The sequence below is a fragment of the Cervus elaphus genome, chromosome 1 (assembly GCF_910594005.1).
Source record: "Cervus elaphus chromosome 1, mCerEla1.1, whole genome shotgun sequence".
Taxonomy (NCBI): Eukaryota; Metazoa; Chordata; class Mammalia; order Artiodactyla; family Cervidae; genus Cervus; species Cervus elaphus.
This window is the reverse complement of record NC_057815.1, coordinates 75,426,409-75,446,816: the sequence shown is the minus strand read 5'-3', so window position 1 is coordinate 75,446,816 and position 20,408 is coordinate 75,426,409. Positions and strand designations below refer to the sequence as shown.

The following is a 20,408-nucleotide window of genomic DNA, read 5'->3' as shown; positions in this document are numbered from 1 at the left end:
AACCAAACTATTTAGGTTTTAATCCTAGCTTTGTCATTCACTATCTGTAAGACCTTTTATAACTTACTTTGAGTCTCAATTTCTTTATCTGAAAACTAGTGGTAGTAATATGCCTACCTGATAAAACTGATGTTAGTGTTCAGTGTGGTAGTATGTGTGGAGTACAATGCCTGGCACCCAGAAAGTTCCCATTAAATTCTTATCTTGCTATTCTCTTTTTCTGGTTCTGCATATAGGGTCATCATTACCATCTTTCTAAATTCCATATATGTGCATTAGTATCCTGTATTGGTCCTTATCTTTCTGGCTGACTTCACTCTGTATGATGGCTATTCTCTCTGTACTTGTGCTCAGTCGCTTGTTTGTCTCTGACTCTGCGACCCCAACGGGCTGGAGCTCCTGCCAGGCCCCTCTGTCTGTGGGGATTCTCCAGGCAAGAGTGCTGGAGTGGTTGCCATGCTGTCCTCCAGGGGACCTTCCCAACCTAGGAATCAAACCTGTGTCTCCTGCACTGCAGGCGGATTCTTTACCGTCTGAGCCACCAGGGAAGTCCAAGAATGCTGCAGTGGGTGGCCTACCCCTTCTCCAGGGGATCTTCCTGACCCAGGAGTTGAACCGGGGTCCTATGCACTGGAGGCGGATTCTTTACCAGCTGAGCTACCAGGGAAGCCCATTCTTCTCTTTCTCTTTAGGACTCATAAATGCACATTTAATAGAATTTATTTTTCTTATTAATGGGAAACATTTATTGTGAAATGAAGATAGCTATAAATCATTTTGTTATACCAGAATATTTTCAAAATGAATATTGCTTGAAACAGGTGAATAGTTGACTAAATATTGGAAATTTTTATTATTGAAATATCTATTTCTTCATCTACTTATTTTTGTAGTTGTTTTATAACTACATCTGGGTAAGAATATTTACTAAGGAGCTGGGAAACTGGATTTGATTTCCTTCTTATCTGCAGATTTGGATTATGAGTGAAATAAGGGATGTTACACACCAGAGCAAATTGCTAAGGCAAGTTGTAACATCTTCCCTGGAGATTTTGAAAAATAGAGAATGCGGACATCTCTTGGATTGTTCAAATGTAGTCATTCCTGGTGATGGAAGCTAGATTAGATAACCTCTTGAGTTCAGTTCGATCTCTGTAATTCTATGCCTCAGTGGTAAAATTGGGGTAATAGTCACTCTTTCAGATTACATGTTCTTAGATGAAAGGTTGAGTATAAAACAAAAATGTCACTGCTATTTTGCTTTTTGACTTGAGAGGTCAATTTATTTAAAACTGGATGTTCAAAGACTTCTTTTACTTATTTTTTTCTTCAGTTTGTAAAATTTAGAGAACTTTCACAATTTTTATAAAAGTCAGACCATGATTCAGATTTAAATGTATTTGTAAACATTTGTCTCAATATTGCTTTTAAGAATTCAGTAAAAGAGAGAAGTCAGTTAAATACTGGTGTTGGGTGTTGATAGAGCTCTTTGGAGGGGAAAATAAGGCTAGCTAATATTTTTTTGAATAAAGTTTAAATTTTGAAAGCTTTGTTGATAATCACAGGGCAATGCCCATTTATCAATTAAATACCAGATCAACAGTAGGACTAAAAAGGTGGTATAGTCATAGGAAAAATGTAAATTACTTTTTTTTATGATAAAATATTAGGAATATCAGGGACTAATGGCTATTTTTAGATTATTGCTAAGTAATATAAAACTGAAGTAAAAAGTAAAGGACTCTAATATGGTGAAGGTTACTGCAGTGAAATAAGGAGGGAATTATATAAGATGGGTGATAAGGTAGTTGGAGCTTAAAAGTCCTCTCTGATACTCAGAATGGAATCAAGGAGAAATAACTGTATTTCAGTAATAGATACATAATCAAAATGAAGGTTAAAAGGTTAACTAAGAAGTTTCAATGAGGGCAAAAGTGATACCATTCTTCTCTATAGTCTAGAATATCAGAATGATGGTCCTTCTCCTTGAAATTGGAATCAGGTGGTTTTAGAATTACTTCGTATGATTGTAGTAATCACACAGCACCCACTACTATGGGCATTGGCTAAACATTATCCATGTGTTGAAAAAGATATTAGGAAAAATTTGTGGACACAAGTGCAAAGTAAATGGAAAATGAAAACTGCTTAGATATATAGCTTTTTGAGGTCAGCATTGTGGTAGATAAGTTTTGTTTTCCCTCAGTTACCTCCTGGAATCTTTGTCAGAGAAGTAGTATTAAGCTGTGTGAATTATTGTATTATGTGGGACACATGATCAGTCATGTCTAACTCTTTACGACCCTATGGACTATAGCCCACCAGGCTTCTCTGTCCATGGGATTGTCCTGGCAAGAATACTGGAGTGGGTTGCCATTTCCCCCTCCAGGGGATCTTCCTGACCCAGGGATTGAATCCATGTCTCCTGCATTTAGCAAGTGGATTCTTTATTACTGAGCCACCTGGATAGCATTTCCTTTATGAGACATCTTTATTTTTTTCTCAGCAGTTAATAATTATATTTTATTTATTTGTTTTTTGCTAGCTTTCTGTGTACTATCACTAATGGCATGAGATTACAGTGGTGGAAATGATGAAAAAGATAATGAAATGAATGAAAGAATGGAAAAAAACCCATGTTATCTGACTCCAGTTTGACCTGGTTATTCCCTATAACCACCCTGGTCCCTTCACCATCAACCTGGAGATTATCTTTTTCTGTCTCCTTTCTTGGATGCCTCTCTCCTAGTCCCGACTCTATCTTACTTTACTCTATTGTGCACATAATGCTAGTGACTTTCTGAGAAAACCTCCACCAGAATCCTCTGGTCTGTATGTTACAAATTCAGACTTCTGGGCCCCACTCCAAGCCTATTAAGAATCTCTTGAGCTTGGGAATCTGAATTTCAACAAATGTCTTCAGATGTTGCCTAGTCCCACTAAAATTTAAGAACTCTTGTTCTCTGGTGTTATAAAACCTCAAACTTACAAATTGATGGAAATTTTCACAGTCTTCTGTTTGTTCTGTATTTCCATTTCTCATGTGGTATAAGAGAAAGATAAGTTGTGTGACAGAAAACAGTTTATGGGAAATTAGGTCACTAGTTGCTATGAGAACTAGTACAAGGAGTTCAGAAATCATGAAAAGGAAAATGTCAACAAGTTAGCAAGATGGGAGTAGTATATGTATAGTAAGTCTGACTTAGAAAAAAGTAAATATTCCCTTAATATTTGTATGTAAACATATTTCATTGCAGTGATTTTTCCCTGTTACTACTGAAAGATCACGTAAGTAATGAGGGAATTACTCACATATGACAGTCAGGATATAAATAAATAATAGACTTTATCAAATGCCTTTAAGTCAGAGGAAAATTTAGACTTCTACGGTATTTACCATTTGTTAGCTTGAAAAATAGCTCAATAAACAGCAACAACAAAAAAACATTAAGAAGTTTAAGAAAGAACCTTGGGACTTTCCTGTTGATCCAGTGGCTAAGAATCCTCACTCTCAATGCAGAGGGTGTGGGTTCGATCCCTGGTCAGGAACTAGATCCCACGTGCTGCAACTAAGGGTGTAAGTACCATAGCGAAAGATCCTGCATGCTGCAACTAAGATTTGGTACAGCCAAATAATAAAAATAATAAATAAAATACTTTTTAAAAAGAGAGGTCCATTTGAAATATAAATTGATGCAAACATTACGGAAAACAGTATGGATGTTTGTTTAAAAACTAGAAATAGAGCTACCATATTATCTAACAATCCCGTTCCTGGGCATATATCCAGAAAAGACAAAAATTCTTAATTTGAAAAGATACATGCACCTCAGCATACCTATCAGCACTACTTACAGCAGCCAAGATATGGAAACAACTCAAGTGCCCATCACCAGATTTGGCTTAAGAAGATGTGGTATATTTACACAAGGGAATATTACTCAGCCATGAAAAGAATGAAATATTGCCATTTGCAGTGACATAGATGGACCTAGATAATATCATAATAAGTGAAATCAGAGGAAGATAAGTTTTATTACATATGGTATCACTTATATGTGGAATCTAAAAAATAACACAAATGAATCTGTATACAAACAGAAACAGGTTCACAGATGTAGAAAACAAACTATGATTACTAAAGAGGAAAGGGAGATTGGGAGGAATAAATTAGGAGTAGGGGATTAACAGATACAAACAAATATACAAAAAACAGGTAAACAGCAAGGATTTACTATATAGCACAGGGAACTGTACTTAGTATCTTATAATAACCTATAATGGAAAATAATCTGAAAATATATATGTAACTGAATCATTTTTCTACATACCTGGAACTGATACAATATTGTAAACCAAGTATACTTCAATTAAAGAAAAATAGGAAAGGCCCAATTTAGTTAAAAAAAAAATACAACATACAAAATTCCACAGCATGACTGTGGAATGTTCACACACAAATCAGTAGCTATAACAGCAGAGATTTTCCACACAGTGTGAATTAAAGAATTTAGAGAACATTTTAAGAGATTCAAAAGGTAGCACCTGAAGTAACAAAATTTGATTAAGGATGTTCAACATGGATTCCGACAGGGGAGGTCATGCATAATTATTTATGTTGGAAGTTCTTTAAAGAGCTTTTTATGATCTATGAGCAAAAGCCTATTGATACTATTATTGCTTTAAAAACTAGCCTATTATTCATACCAGGGTTTAATATCAGATTAAAAAATATGAAAGCAGATTTTTTAAAAAATATAGAAATTGATAATACAGTTTATTCTCAAGAGGCCATGGACTGCCAGTTGTCTTCTATTTATGTAGTATGAATTTTAGGGTTATACAATTAATATATTATTTCAGAATATTATAAGTGATTACTTGGCAGCCAGAATTTTTTTTTTTTTTGCATGAAATCATAAGGAGGGAGGTGGATTTCCTTAGCTAAAATAAAAACAAATGAGAACTTTCAGTATAAAGATTTATTTATGTTACAGATGGTAATTAAGGGCAGTCTTTAACTTTATGCTTTAACTCCCCTAAACAGCTAAAACATAAACAAGATATTATATCTGAAAAGATAAATTTATTTTTGTTTTTTATTAAAATTGTCATGGTTTCTATACTTACATTTTTTATCTTGATACATTTAAATTTCTAAGAACATATAACAATAATGGTTAAATTGAAGCGTTTATTAAATTAGTTTTTCATATATATCTTATCATTAAAGTATCTTTGTTGAAGCTTAATTTCTGGACACTACAATTACAGAATTTTATGAAATAATATAATTTTATGGACTATTAGAAAAATTGCAGACTTAGAAAATGATGACTTAGGTAAGTTAATTGCCATAACCAAAGTGGATTAACTGGGATAGCTAGGACTAGAATCCATTTTTGGACTTGAAGAACTTTTTTTGTTGTTGTTGTTATGTGAAACTGCCACAAATATACTGTTTGTCACATTTTAATTCCTATGTGTTCTCACCTAAAAATGAGCTGTGTGCTAATTCGCTTCAGTCATGTCCGACTCTGCGACCCAATGGACTAGAGCCCTCCAGGCTCCTCTGTCCGTGGGATTCTCCAGGCAGGAATACTGGAGTGGGTTGCCAAACCCGCCTCCAGGGGATCTTTCTGGCCCGGGGATTGAGCCCGTGTCGCTTATGTCTCCTGCATTGGCGGGTGGGTTCTTTACCTCTAGTGCTGCCTAGGAAAATGAGTTAACATAACCATTAACAACATTTGAGACATCTGTTTCCAGTCATAACAGAAAAGCTAGTATCAGACAAGCCATCCCATTTTAAATAACTGAAAACTGCACAAAATATACAAGACAGCTATGTTTAAACATTAGACAACTGAAAGCACCAGACTATCATGCCTGAGAGAATAGGAAAAATCGAAAGGTGTCTTACAATTTACCTTATCTTTATCCCTAGAGGCAATTTTTGGACTTGGTCTAGGGAGAAAGAATCCAAGAAAAGCACAATGGTCTCCACAAGACATCGAAGTTCTGGGAGGCTGAAATGGTTGGAATCTATCATGAAATGCCACAGATGAAGGACATATTTAGAGAAAAGTTCCCAAATTTTGCCCAGGGTCCCCCTTGTGTCTTGGCTGAGCACTAAGTTACTCATGGACAAAGTAACTCACAAGGCCTGGCACAAGCATCTACCAGGGAAAGAAAAACGAATGGCGGTGTAAAAAAAAAAAAAAAAAAGAAAAACGAATGGAGATGTAAAAAAAAAAAAAAAGAAAAACGAATGGCGATGTAAAAAGGAAACAGCTGTGGCAGTACATGCAGGCTAGTGAGACATTTCTATTTTGATCAGTCAGAGGGAAGGAAGTTTATTGAACTTGTAGGGAGTTCATGAAGAGACCAGAAAAGTTAATCGTGGATCCAAAAAGATCAATAAAAGCTTAGGAAATGCAGAAGAGTTGGAAGGTCAAATTTAGAAGTCTTGCACTACCTGATTTCAACATTTATTATAAAGCTAAAATAATCAAGACAGAATGCAGTTGGCATTGGGATACATATAAAGGGCAATGAAAGAAAGTAGAAATTTCAGAAATTGACCCACACATATAATAGCAAATTAATCTTGATAATTCAGTGAGGAAAAGGCAGTCTTTTTTTTTTTTTTTGACAAATGTTGCTGAAAATTAGCTGTTTGTATGATAAGAAATTACTCCAATCCATACTTCATCAAAGAGTAAAACTAAAAACTCCCAGAAGAGACATTTTTTCTTTTTTACAGCCTTGAGGTAGGCAAAGATTTCTTAGCTAGGCTAAAACTCTGAACTAAAACAAAATGAAACAAAAATTATTAAATCTACTTTACCCAAAATTTTAAACCTTCTGCCCTTCTAAAAACAACAGCAGAAGTGAAAAATCTAGCCACAGACTGGAGAGAAAATATTCAGAAAACACACATCTGACAAACAGTGTGCACTCAGTGTGTATATGTGTGTGTGTGTGTGTGTATAAATCTCTGCTAATAGTAAGAAGGCAAACAGCTCAATAGAAAAGATCAAAAGATTTGAACACTACTAAAAGAGACCTAGAAATAAATTATAGCACATGAAAAGATGCTCAATGTTATTAATTATCAAAGAAATGCTAATTAAATCCACAGTGAGTTATCACTGCGCACATGTTAGAATCAGTCAGTTCAGTTGCTCAGTCGTGTCCGACTCTGTGCAACCCCATGGTCTGCAACATGCCAGGCTTTGCTGTACATCACCGACTCCTGAAACTTACTCATACTCATATCCATTGAGTCGGTGATGCCATCCAACCATCACATCCTCTTTCATATCCTTATCCTACCGCCTTCAATCTTTCCCAGCATCAGGGTCTTTTCAAATGAGTCAGTTCTTCATCAGTTAGCCAAAGTATTGCAGTTTCAACTTTAGCATCAATCCTTCCAGTGAATATTCAAGACTGATTTCTTTTAGGATGGACTGGTTGGATCTCCTTGCAGTCCAAGGGACTCTTGAGAGTCTTCTCCAACACCACAGTTCAAAAGCATCAATTCTTCGGCGCTCAGCTTTCTTTATGGTCCAACTCTCACATCCATTCATGACTATTGGAAAAACCATAGCTTTGACTAGACTAGGGACTTTTGTTAGCAAAGTAACAATTAAAAAGTAACATATTAAAAGCTTTTTAATATGCTGTCTAGGTTGATCATAACTTTTCTTCCAAGGAGCAACCATCTTTTAGTTTCATGGCTTCAGTCACCATCTGCAGTGATTTGGGGGGTCCCCCAAAATAAAATCTGTCATTGTTTCCATTGTTTCCCCATCTGTTTGCCATGAAATGATGGGACCAGATGCCATGATCTTAGTTTTCTGAATGTTGAGCTTTAAGCCAGCTTTTTCACTCTCCTCTTTCACTTTCATCAAAAGGCTTTTTAGTCCTTCTTTGCTTTCTTCCATAAAGGTGGTGTCATCTGCATATCTGAGGTTATTGATATTTCTCCCAGCAATCTTGATTCCAGCTTGTGCTTCATCCAGCCCAGCATTTCTCATGATGTACTCTGCATATAAGTTAAATAAGCAGGGTGACAATATACAGCCTTGACGTACTTCTTTCCTGATTTGGAACCAGTCTGTTGTTCCATGTCTAGTTCTAACTGTTGCTTCTTGACCTGCATACAGGTTTCTCAGGAGGCAGATCAGGTGGTCTGGCATTCCCATCTCTTTCAGAATTTTCCACAGTTTGTTGTGATCCACACAGTCAAAGGCTTTGGCATAGTCAATAAAGCAGAAGTAATGTTTTTCTGGAAGTCTCTTATTTTTTGATGATCCAACAGATATTAGCAATTTGATCTCTGTCTTTTCTATTCAGCTTGTTAGAATGGGTAAAATTAAAAAGACTGACAATATTGAGTTGATAAAAATCTGAAGTAACTGGAAATCTCACAGATGACTGATGAGAATGCCAAATGATGCAACCACTTTTAGCTATTAATACTTAATAAGAACAAGAAGTAAATAATAGGTGCAAATTCAGCCAATTTCCTGGCATCTTCAGGTTAAAAAAATGGTTATAATGTTTATTATAAGTCATTGCAAAATGTTTGTCTTAAATAGATAGTCTTACCAAGTACATTTTACTATGTGTTAATTCACTGAAAATTTGTAATGTATTTGACAGTATTTCAGTTAACAAAAGAAGTATAATAACTGATCCCCTTTCTCAAAATATTTGTGATAAATTGTAGTTCTCTTCTACTGAACAAGTACAGTTAATTTCCAGAGATGAAATATTTTTAGTAAATTAGTGAATTAATTTCATAGTTATCTATTCATTTTCACAGCTTGCTAAATTTCTTCTTAAATTTTTCTTTGGGTTCTTAAATAGTTTGCTTTTTAGGTTTATATAGTGATTACTGTTGCAATCTATTTGCCATGCTAATAATACTCACTGAGTTGGCTGAAACAGTGTTTCTCATTTGAGGAGATTGAGTCAATTTTTTTTTTCTGTTGGTTAGGATGACTTTAGCTGCAAATAGTAGAAGATAGTGACTCAAACAGATTTAAGCATAAAAGAAGCAAGAAATCCAGAGGTAGGGCGTCTTCACGCATAGTACGACAGGATTCCAGTTATGTTCTCTATAGTTTTCTGGATTTTGTTTTCTTTCATATATTGTTAACAGGATGGCCACTGCACAGACTGGTGTAAATTTGTCTAGAGGCAGAAAAGGATCATCCCTTCACTATGAGTGAAAAAAGTCTTTCCCAGAAGCCCCTTCTTGTGTCACATTGGCTAGAAATAGATTGTGTCTATCCCCAGATCATTCACTGGTAGGGAGCATGGCAACACCATAATTGACTTATACCAGTCAAGATAATTAGAGCGTTCCTCGAGTCAAAAGGAGAAAGAGTGAACCCTTAATCAAAATCAGGACAGCAAGGATGAGGTGGAGAATGAATATTGGGTAGGCAACTCAGAGTATTACTTCAAATGTGAAGAGGTTTTCTAATTTATTTTCTAAGGAGAGTACAAGTTCAGTGCTCTGATACTAAAAAGAATTAGTTTTATTTGAAATATTTTTTTCTGGAATTACATATACTTTAGTTACAGCATAATTTTATAAATTGATCAGAAATTTTATTTGCTACTTTTATCAGACTTTTAATAACAATGTAAAATTTATGATGAAATGATTTTAAATTAGACATATATTAGCTTTCACTAATTCATTAATTTGTGATATTTTTGTGAATAAATCTGCCAAGCATCTAGATTTAAGGTTGTGAAAAACTGTGATCTTGTCCTCAAGGAGCTTTTAAGTCTAGTGATGGAAAAGGTGTTTATAAAATGATCAAATTATTGAATATGAAATAGGTGACATAGGGAGGTCTTCTGAGAAGAGATAAACAGGACTTCTTTGGATACACAAGAAGGAGACTGAGGATGGTAACCTTTTAAGCAGAGAGCACAGCATATGAAAAGATTCCATGGCAGAGTGAGCAGGATGGATCCCATGAATTAAAAGGTTAGCTTATGAGGGAGAGAGTAGCCTGTAGGAAAGGTTACAGATTTTTGCCTTCTCCTCCAAAGAACTGTGAGAAGTCATATAAACGTTTTAGTTAGGTGTGGAAGAAAGGGTACCAGATTTATTTTTGGAGAGATTACTTTGGTGCTCAGTGGAGGACAGATTTAGTGGGCCAGGGAGATGCAGGGAAACTATTCTTTAAGTATTGCCAGAGTCCTAGTGACAGATGATAATAGCCTAGATCGGGAGTGGAAATGGATAAGATTTTTAGAAGATAAAATCAACAGGCCCTAGTAATAGCTTGGCTACATGGTGTGAAGGGAAGTGAGATGTTAAAGGTATCAAGGATAATTTTGCAGTTTCTGGTTTGCATACCCAGATAGAAGGAGTTATCTTTCCCTATGCCTGGAAGAAGACTAGGCTTGAAGCAGAAGAGATGGGATTCAGTCTTGGACATGTTGATTTTGAGGGATCTTTGATCTGTTTAAGTGAGATAATAAATAAGTATTATTTGATCTGAAGCTCAGAGAATTTCAAGGGTAGGCATACCGATTTGGAAGTTGTATAGATGTGTATAGATGGAAAATCAGTGTATAGATGGAAAATGAAACACTGGAGCACTGATTAGATTACCATAAGAGAGAATTTAGTGTGAAGCAGGAAGAAGGCTAGGACTACCTTCAAGAACTCCAATTAATGAATAGAGGATGAGCCTATAAAGAGAAAAAAAAGGCAGGAGAAGAATTAGTGGATTATCATATTTCAGGATTCAGGGAAAAAGGAGATTTAAAGAAAGGGGAAGTAACTCAAATGCTATTCAATGATTGAAATAAATGAGCATTAAGAAAATATCCTTTGGATTTGTCAATGTGGTAGTCATTGTAAATCTTTGTGATTAGTTTGTTTTGTTTGTTCAGTAAGAAGGTTGGGAAGAAATTATCAAGAAATAACATTGTAAGTAACACCACTTCACAAATTTGAGATTGTGTGAAGTGAGGGACTAAAATCCCAGCATTTGAGAGGACTCTGAGAAACTGAGAGAACTCAGAGGAAAGCTTGTTTTCTTTTAAAGGAGGTTGATGGTCTAGTCACTTTTGTTGATTGTGGGGAGAGTTTTCAGAGTGCACAATGCAAAGGTCTTAGAAATGGATGACGGAGCTAAGGATAATGTATAAAGAAGAATAGATAGAACCTTAAGTGAATGATAATGCAGTAGACTGAGAGTAGGAATACTTTTTCTGTAAAAGGGCTGACAGCAAATATTCTTCATTTTCTGTACCATAAAGTCTCCGTTGCAACCACTGAAGTCTGATACGTAGTGTGCAACCAGCCATAGAAAATCTATAAATGAATACTGTGGCTGTTTTCCAGGAAAACTTTGTTTGTGGGCAATGAAATATGAATTTCATATACTATGATATACTATTGAATTGTGACAAAATGTTATCCTTCTTTTGATTATTTTTTAACAATTAAAAGCATGCAAAGTCTTCTCAGCCCACAAGCCATACAGAAACAGACTGTGGCCAGGATTGGCCCATGGTGTGTGCAGTGTCCTGACCCCTGCTCTAAAGGCTCTTTTGAAGGAGGTGTTGTAGAGGGCTGAATCTGGCCTACATTTCTGGGCAGTGACTCATAAAAAGCTGTTAAGATTCTTCATCTTTGAGGAAATCAGTAGTGTTGGGTCTGATGGCTTGTAGACTCAGCTCACGTGGCCCAGGGTTATTTTGAGCTAAGCACGCTCTCTCACCTTTTGGGTAGTACTAAACCAAACTCAGAGACTTTAGACTGTGAAACCATACCACCTCTATGGTAGCCATTCTAAAGCTGCAAACTGCACCAGATATGCCTGGACGTGGAGGTGACTCCCAAAACTACAAACAAATGGACTCAACTAAAAAGAGTTTGTGGAAAATCTCTTAGCATGTGCTTGTCAAGAGGAGTCTAGTTTTACAGTATAATAGTTTTTAGATTTTAGTATCAGAAGAGCTGTCTACAGCCTAAGCTATAAGACATTATCAAAAAAGTAATATTTTAACAAGCTTAACGCTACAGATTAGTGGAAGTGGTATTTTAATTAACCTTAAGATTACAGCAAGCTAGCACTGTTAAATATTTTAAATTTCAAGAATGACCTTACAAATAGGGGCTTCCTTTTAGGACTTTTGACAGAAATTTATATTGATACTAATTTACACCACTCTTAATTTACTATGAGGAAATGATTACTGAAGGTTGGCAATGCTTAAACACTGCAAAGATCTTTCATCTTGAAAGTAGGAGAGTGACAGTTTTGCTGATGCATTATTAATTTCTAATATATCTGGTTTTCTAATGCCAATTTTTAAACTCATTTAACTCCTAAAACTCGGCTTGCACAAACATTATTACTGATGTTTTAGCAATGAAAAGAAGGATTTCTGAGTTATAAGCCATGTAATTTTACTTGGCTAATTTTTTAAAAACTCAAAGGCACCAATATTTTAAAATCATCAACATTTTAGTTGAAGTAAATGGGATTATCTTTAAATAGCTCATATTTTGCTTAGCTTAATTGATAAATTACAATAAAACTTTAGAGGATATTTAGATATTTGAAGCTTCACTAGTAACTAGGGAATATAGTTTGTACTAAACAGCTTCGTTGCACTTTGAAATAATAGATTTGTAATCTTAAGAAATTGAGAACTAAACATAACAAATGGAAAGATGAAGAATATGAGTATCGTAAGGAGGGGGTTGCATCATTTTAGGGTTTATGGGACGATCTATAGGAGCTTCCCTGGTAGCTTAGATGGTAAAGAATCCACGTGAAGTGCAGGAGATCCCTGGATCAGGAAGATTCCCTGGAGAAGGGAATGGCAACCCACTCCAATATTCTTGCCTGGAGAATCCCATGGATAGGGGAGTCTGGTGGACTATAGTCCATGGGGTTGCAAAGAGTCAGACATGACTGAGTCACTTTTACATCGGTTCTTAGTAATTTTCAAGATGACTGGCTACGGAAGAATGCATTCTGAATTACCTCCTTTGAGTATTTTTGTCAATGAGGCAGGTAGTGGTGGTAATTATAAAAGGATAATGTTTGGGCACAGAGTCAGATGGGAGAAAGTGATGAAAAGAAGAATTTTTCTAGTCAGAGGCTGTGTTAATTGCTAAAAATAGATCGATCCCATGCCAGTGTTTATATGTTCCACTCTGCTTTCTGTCTCAAGTCCTAGAAGAATCTGCAGTTTCTTCTCCTGATGCTTTCTCTCTTGCATTTTTGAATATTGCTTTCTGAGCATCTCTAAAAAAGGATTCAGTCCATTCGATGGGAGGCCTAGGTTAACTTGTGTATAGTAGCCACTAAAGAAATTGACCCAAGAGATTAGGAAGGAAGGCAGGAAGAGTGAAATTTAGAGTGGCCACACTTGTTACCTTATTTGTTTGGGTAGCAAGGACCAGTCCCAGGTACGGGCAAGTGGACTAGAGAGGGCTAGGGGCCATTCTAAGTATGGGAGCCTTGTGTTTGACTTATGAGGACACATGGCCTTGGTTCTCCTGCACTGACACACTTCAAGTAGCCACACTGAGGTTAATGGATTTGCCCTACATGACAATGCTTACAGTCACTTATGAAGTACGTCGCAAGCACCTTGTTATCTAACTAGGTAAAGCACTGATGTTGTCAATATTTCCCTCATATATTAGAAGGTTCAAGATTATTCCTATCACTGTATCTTTAATCATGAACATTATTCTTGGTTTTGAGAGAGACAGCAGCAATATATAACTTTTGAAAAACTGCCTGAAGCTCTGGATTGCAGCTAGGGTATGAGAAACACACAGAATCATGTAAATGCCCTTGGGAGTACGTGGCATGGGGGAACATTATTGGTCATGTTTAAGGCGAGGATAAAGGCTGAGAATCTCTGATATAATCCAGTTAAGGTTAGTTTCTCAAATTAAGTTCATCAGTTAAATATTATTTGCCTTTTAAGTGCAGCACATTACTAGATACAGCAACTCGGATGATAAGCCATATCAGTCATGATGTTTGAAAGTTGTTCTCCAGGCTGAAAGAAAAGTACAGTTTTGCCTCAATATACATGTTAAGCCGGTTTTAGAAAAGGCAGAGGAACCAGAGATCAAATCGCCAATATCTGCTGGATCATCGAAGAAGCAAGAGAGTTCCAAAAAAACATCTATTTCTGCTTTATTGACTATGCCAAAGCCTTTGACTGTGTGGATCACAATAAACTGTGGAAGATTCTGAAAGAGATGGGAATACCAGACCACCTGACCTGTCTCTTGAGAAACCTGTATGCAGGTCAGGAAGCAACAGTTAGAACTGGACATGGAACAACAGACTGGTTCCAAATAGGAAAAGGAGTACATCAAGGCTGTATATTGTCATCCTGCTTATTTAACTTATGTGCAGAGTGCATCATGAGAAACGCTGGGCTGGATGAAGCACAAGCTGGAATCAAGATTGCCGGGAGAAATATCAATAACCTCAGATATGCAGATGACACCACCCTTATGGCAGAAAGTGAAGAAGAACTAAAAAGCCTCTGATGAAAGTGAAAGAGCAGAGTGAAACAGTTGACTTAAAGCTCAACATTCAGAAAACTAAGATCATGGCATCTTGTCCCATCTCTTCTTGGCAAATAGATGGGGAAACAGTGGAAACAGTGGCTGAATTTATTTTTTTGAGCTCCAGAATCACTGCAGATGGTGGTTGCAAGCATGAAATTAAAGATGCTTACTCCTTGGAAGGAAAGTTATGACCAACCTAGACAGCATATTAAAAAGCAGAAACATTACTTTGCCAACAAAGGTCCATCTAGTCAAGGCTATGGTAGTCATGTATGGATGTGAGAGTTGGACTATAAAGAAAGTTGAGTGCCAAAGAATTGATGCTTTTGAACTGTGGTGCTGGAGAAGACTCTTGAGTCCCATGGACTGCAAGGAGATCCAACCAGTCCATCGAAAGGGGATAAGTCCTGGGTTTTCATTGGAAGGACTGATGCTGAAGCTGAAACTCCAATACTTTGGCCACCTGATGCGAAGAGCTGACTCATTTGAAAAGACCCTGATGCTGGGAAAGATTGAGGGCAGGAGAAGGGGCCGACAGAGGATGAGATGGTTGGATGACATCACTGACTCAATGGACATGAGTTTGGGTAGGCTCCTGGAGTTGGTGATGAATAGGGAGGCCTGGCGTGCTGCAGTCCATGGGGTCGCAAAGAGTCCGGACACGACTTAGCAACTGAACTGAACTGAACTGAACACATTAAGCTGTTTAAATATGTCTATTGTCACAAAGAAAATGAGTTGATTGGGCTTGGATTAGGATTATAAGCTCCAGTTTTAGAATAAGGATAAAAGTGGGCAGAAGTGGAGGCAGAGTGTTATCAGTAACTAGAAAAAATTTTAAGATATATAATCATACAATGAACATTGTCCTTCAGCAGTTCTTGGTAATGTAAAATCAATGTATCATAGCTGTGAATAGTAAGGTTGGAAGAGATAAGTACATTTAGTTTGGATTTGGAATGTGTTATGGACTTTTAAATGATTGTAGTAAGTTTCATGTTTTGGGAGTCATTTCCCGAAGCTTCATAAAGCCTGCCCTCAGGTTCCTGAGACTTCTCCACTCCCCTCTGTTAATTTAATTTTTTTCATCTTGTGAGGAGAGCTTTCTTTCCAACTGTTGCATGTTTAAGTCTTCCCTGGTGTTGGAAAGGTGGTTGTTACACCTTTATATGGGCTATTTCTATATCAAGAACACATTGAGAAATTGAAATATTAAGAGAAGGACTTTAGCATATTAGAAACCATCAAAAGTGGAGTTCTTCATAACTAATGAGAACGTACTGCATAGCATAGGGAACTCTGCTTGTGGCGACCTCAATGGGAAGGAAATCCAGAAAAGGGGAGATACATATATGTGTACAGCGTTTCACGTTGCTGTGCAACGGAAACTAACGCAACGTTGTGAAGCAGCTATCCTCCAATAAATTTTTTTTAAAAAGTGAAGTTTTTCAAACTAAGATTCATGGGAAACCTTGAAATGTAGTTTATTAATTCCATTTTTAGTACCCAAACAGTGTAAGTTATCAAAGTGAACTGTGATCAGATAATATTTATAATTTAGGACACTTGGAAAGAATTTAAAAGTCAAAGTACCTTAAAACCTAATCTAAAATATTATATCCTCCCATTGTAAAATAAATGAAAAATATATTAATAGAAAAGAGGTGGAAAAATATAGAAGTCTCCCAGAGTTTTTTCATTGATGAAACAGTATGTAATTATCTTTAATATGTCTTACATCTTTCTCTTTTTTATTAATATTTGTTCGCTCTAAGTACAATTGGAATTAGCAACTTTAACTGTCTTTTTCTATTTCATATATTAGAAACATTTGATAAATCATCTAGTTTTATTTTATAACTTTAAGTAGCCATACAGTAGAGAAAGAAGTTTAAATGTGTTTTCAATTTTGTTAGAGATAAATTATTTTCAAGGTATTTTTTTTCTGTGTAGGTTTTAGATATGTGCACAATGAGAATGAACCTAAATTCACCAGCCAGATATCTTTATGACTTATATGGCAGAAAAATCAAAGAGATTTCAAAAGGTAAGTGGCAAAGATTTTGTAAACTATGTAATACTATCTCAAAAGACATTTACATAATTTTGTTTTTACTTTGTACTTTTAAAAGGAAAACAGACATAAAAACCAGTTTAATTATAACATGAATAAATACGTCATTCTTATAGAAAGGGAAGTCATGAAAGATTATTAAAGTTTAGAGAAGCTTTTGTTTCAGCATGTTTTAGTCCATTTGGGTACTATAAAAAATACCATAGACTAAGTGGTTTAAACAGCAGACATTTATTTCTCACAGTTATGGAGGTTAGTAAGCCCAAGATCAAGACATTGGTAGATTCTGTGTCTGTTAAGGGCCCTTTTCTGATTGATAGACAGCTGTCTTCTCCCTGGTTCTTAGACAGTAGAAAGGACAAGGATGCTCTCTGAGGTGCTTTATATAAGGACATTAATTCGTTCATGAGGGCTCCACCCTCTTGACCTAATCCTTTTCAAATACAATCACACTGGGGGTTAGATTTCAACATATGAATTTTCAGGGGTCATGAACATTCATCTAAGCACAGCACAAGCTTAGATTTTTTAAAAAATGATGGGTATTTTAACCTTAGCAAGCCATACTTAGCAGACAAAAGTAATTGGTATACTTTTGTATTTAGCAACATCTATGATATATAGCTTTCAAAGAGAAAGACAAACTGTGCTACTGTATGCTCAGTGACTTCTTTTTTAATGTTTTGGTTAACTTCTAGAGGTTTTTCAAACGTCATGAAATATGCTTTAAAACAATTTTGTTTGTGTTTGTCAAAATAAGAGATCTTCCTCTATATTTCTAAAGGCGCTGATTTGCCATTCTTTGAAAGCAAAAATACTTGATTCCACATTTGTGCTATCATTAAATTACTGTCAGCAACAATTATTACTTTACTTTTTACTTTTACTGTTTAAAAATTTTACTTTTTATTTCTCTAGTAGTAGATAATATTACTTTAATAGTGCCACAGTTACACTATTAAATATGCTTCTGTATAGTTCTATCACTTCATTTAAACCTTGAGTTCACATATCTGAAGAAGGCCAGAATTGTAAGTGGCATACTTAACTGCAAGGCTAGATCCAGAAAGATGTGATTTTAGGATATAACTAGATACTCCCATTTGTTTCCTTTATCCTTACTTTTATTGTATAAAAGCAAACTTTCCTAGCTTTATCATCCTTAATGAATCCTATTGAGTGATCACGGATATTTTGGGGCTTCCATGGTGGCTCAGAGGTTAAAGCGTCTGCCTGCAATGCAGGAGACCCGGGTTTGATCCCTGAGTCAGGAAGATCCCCTGGAGAAGGAAATGGCAACCCACTCCAGTATTCTTGCCTGGAGAATCCCATGGAGGGAGGAGCCTGGTAGGCTACAGTCCGTGGGGTACTTTTTTATTTATAATTCTTAAATTTTTTTGCTAAGTATTATATATTTATGTATGTGTGTGTATTAGAAACTAAATCTATTTTTCTTGGTTATTTTTTAACATTGATGTTAGGTATAAGCATTATTTTTTATTTTATTAGGAGTTTTCACCTGAAGATTTCAAGGCGCTTGTAGATACTTACCCATTACTATCTAGAAGCATTAGTTATTTACCTCTAAGACATTGGTAACACAAGCAATCCCTCCTTATGTTTTTTTTTTTTCTGGGGGAATTGGGAGAGTAACATTATTAAAGTTGATTTCTTCCTTCTTACATTTTTGGCCCCTACCTCATCACATTGGCTTAAATTTTCTAGGATAAACAATACTACGTAATTGCTCTTAAATTTTCATTAAGAAAATAAAGAACACTTTTTCTTAAGATCCTATCTTACTTTGAATAATTTCCAGCTCACCTGGAATTAAAAAAATTGTGTTTGAGTAAATTGCTGGAGTTGAAACTCTAAGAAGCCCTGATTAAGATAAAAGTTTACATTTAGAAAGTTGTTTTTTTCCCCCATCCCAAATGCGGTATAATAGAATTACTTATCCAAACAGAGAAGTTCTGACTCCAGGGCGTGAGACCTCATGGCTGCCAGGGCATCAGATTCGTGCCTCGTGCTCCATGTGCCCCAGAGTGTGCTGTTATCACAGTTTAATGCATGCCTTGCCCCGTGGTTTTGCATACTTATAAAAGCTTATGCCAGCTGAAATTAGCCTATGCAGCTACTAACATGTGGAAGCATAACAAGTTCACTGGACTTAAAATATTTAAAGAAGCTAATCCTGTTGGAGGAACTTCCAGTCTGCAGCACCCTAGTCATTTAACATTAGGTTTTTGCATTTCTTTTTTCTTTGTTTGTTAGTATGATTTTGTGCATCAAGTGATTGAGGTCCCTAAACTTTTATGTCTGATAGTCTTCTGAACTTTTAACTTGGGAAAGGTCAGGTGTTATATAAAGCTCTCTTTTACTTTAAATAAATGCCAACATTCTGATTTTATGTATGACTTTCTTTTGATTGCTTGCTCAGTATCAGATCAGAAAAAGTCACTTAATAATGTTTAATATTAATATCATAGAAATTATATTTTATTTTAAGCACAAATTACGAGTGTAATGGGTATCAAGAGTGGAAAGTAACAGATGTACAAAAGAAAAAAATTTTCTCCTAACTGTTGCTTCTTTTTTGGCATTAGATATACTTTCAGGTGTTCATCCTATGCTATGAGAAATGAGCACATTCGACATGACATTAAACCATTTTTATTTTTACTTTTTCAAGTCTAATAAAACCTTCAAAATCCCATCAGACTTGCAAATGGTCAAATTTCTAAACCATAGAAGATTTTAGCAAAGAAATTTACTTTGTTCTATGCGGAAAAGTTCTTAAGTTGTGTTTCCTATGTTGATCTATCCTTTTGAGAGTAGAAGAGAAGTACTCACTGTGTAAAGATGCTGTATCCCACATGTGGTCAACGTTACTGGTACAGCGTTTCTACCAGAGCATGAAATAAGTGTGAGAAATGCGTTCTGCAAAATTACACCCTCAAAAATAACAGGGCTGTGAGAAAAATAGGTTTGAGGAAGACCATTCAAAGTCTATATACTTTTAAAACTGGAACACTATCTAAAATAATAATTATTAACTTAGGAGATAATATGAACAGTCTGGGTAGTCATCTCAGAGTTCTGCAGAAGATCGTAAAGCTGCACAGAAACATTAGAATGTGAGACAGTGCGGATGAAAGTCAGTTGGAGCCTAAGTCAGTGGGTTTTTTTAAAGAAGCCACAGGAGGAAGCAGAACTCCCACAGAGAGTCACGCAAGGCAGAGGAGGGTGCACCTTTCTGGGAAGGGAGTGCCAGCACAGCAGCCAAGCTGATGTCTTTTATCTTCCCTGCTAAAGGACAGAGTTCTACTACTACTCTGTTGGTCTCCACTGCCTAGGAAAAAAGCATGTATTCGCCAACCAAACTTTATCTTGCTGACATCATTACCCTATTTACCAATCATACATGAGCTACCTGGGTCATAGAAACGCTTGGTAGTGGCAGAACACATGTAGATAGTGTTAGATTTTGACGAAGTTGTTTAATAACACTCTTACTTCCCTTAACATTCCCCAGCATTTTGTTCTTTTAACTTATTTATTAACTTCTCTCAACTTATTTATTACATCATGATGAATGAAGGGGGGAGTCATTCTTCCTCTTAAGAAAGGCCATAGTCTCTTAGGACCTTTCTGATGCTACTATTCCAATAACCAAGTCACTCCTCCCCACTACTTTGTGGATCTTTCTAGCATGGTGGGTAGTATGAAATGTACCCTAGA

The 20,408-nt window shown here is 36.0% G+C and overlaps 1 protein-coding gene across 1 annotated transcript in view; it reads left to right on the top strand.

The window, feature by feature from the left end:
- Window positions 1-20,408, top strand: part of DCDC1 (doublecortin domain containing 1) — a 447,948-nt gene that overhangs the window by 70,558 nt on the left and 356,982 nt on the right. The window contains exon 7 of the mRNA XM_043908575.1: window positions 16,547-16,640. Within this exon, the coding sequence (XP_043764510.1) occupies window positions 16,547-16,640 (94 nt within the window). The remainder of the gene's footprint in view (window positions 1-16,546; window positions 16,641-20,408) is intronic.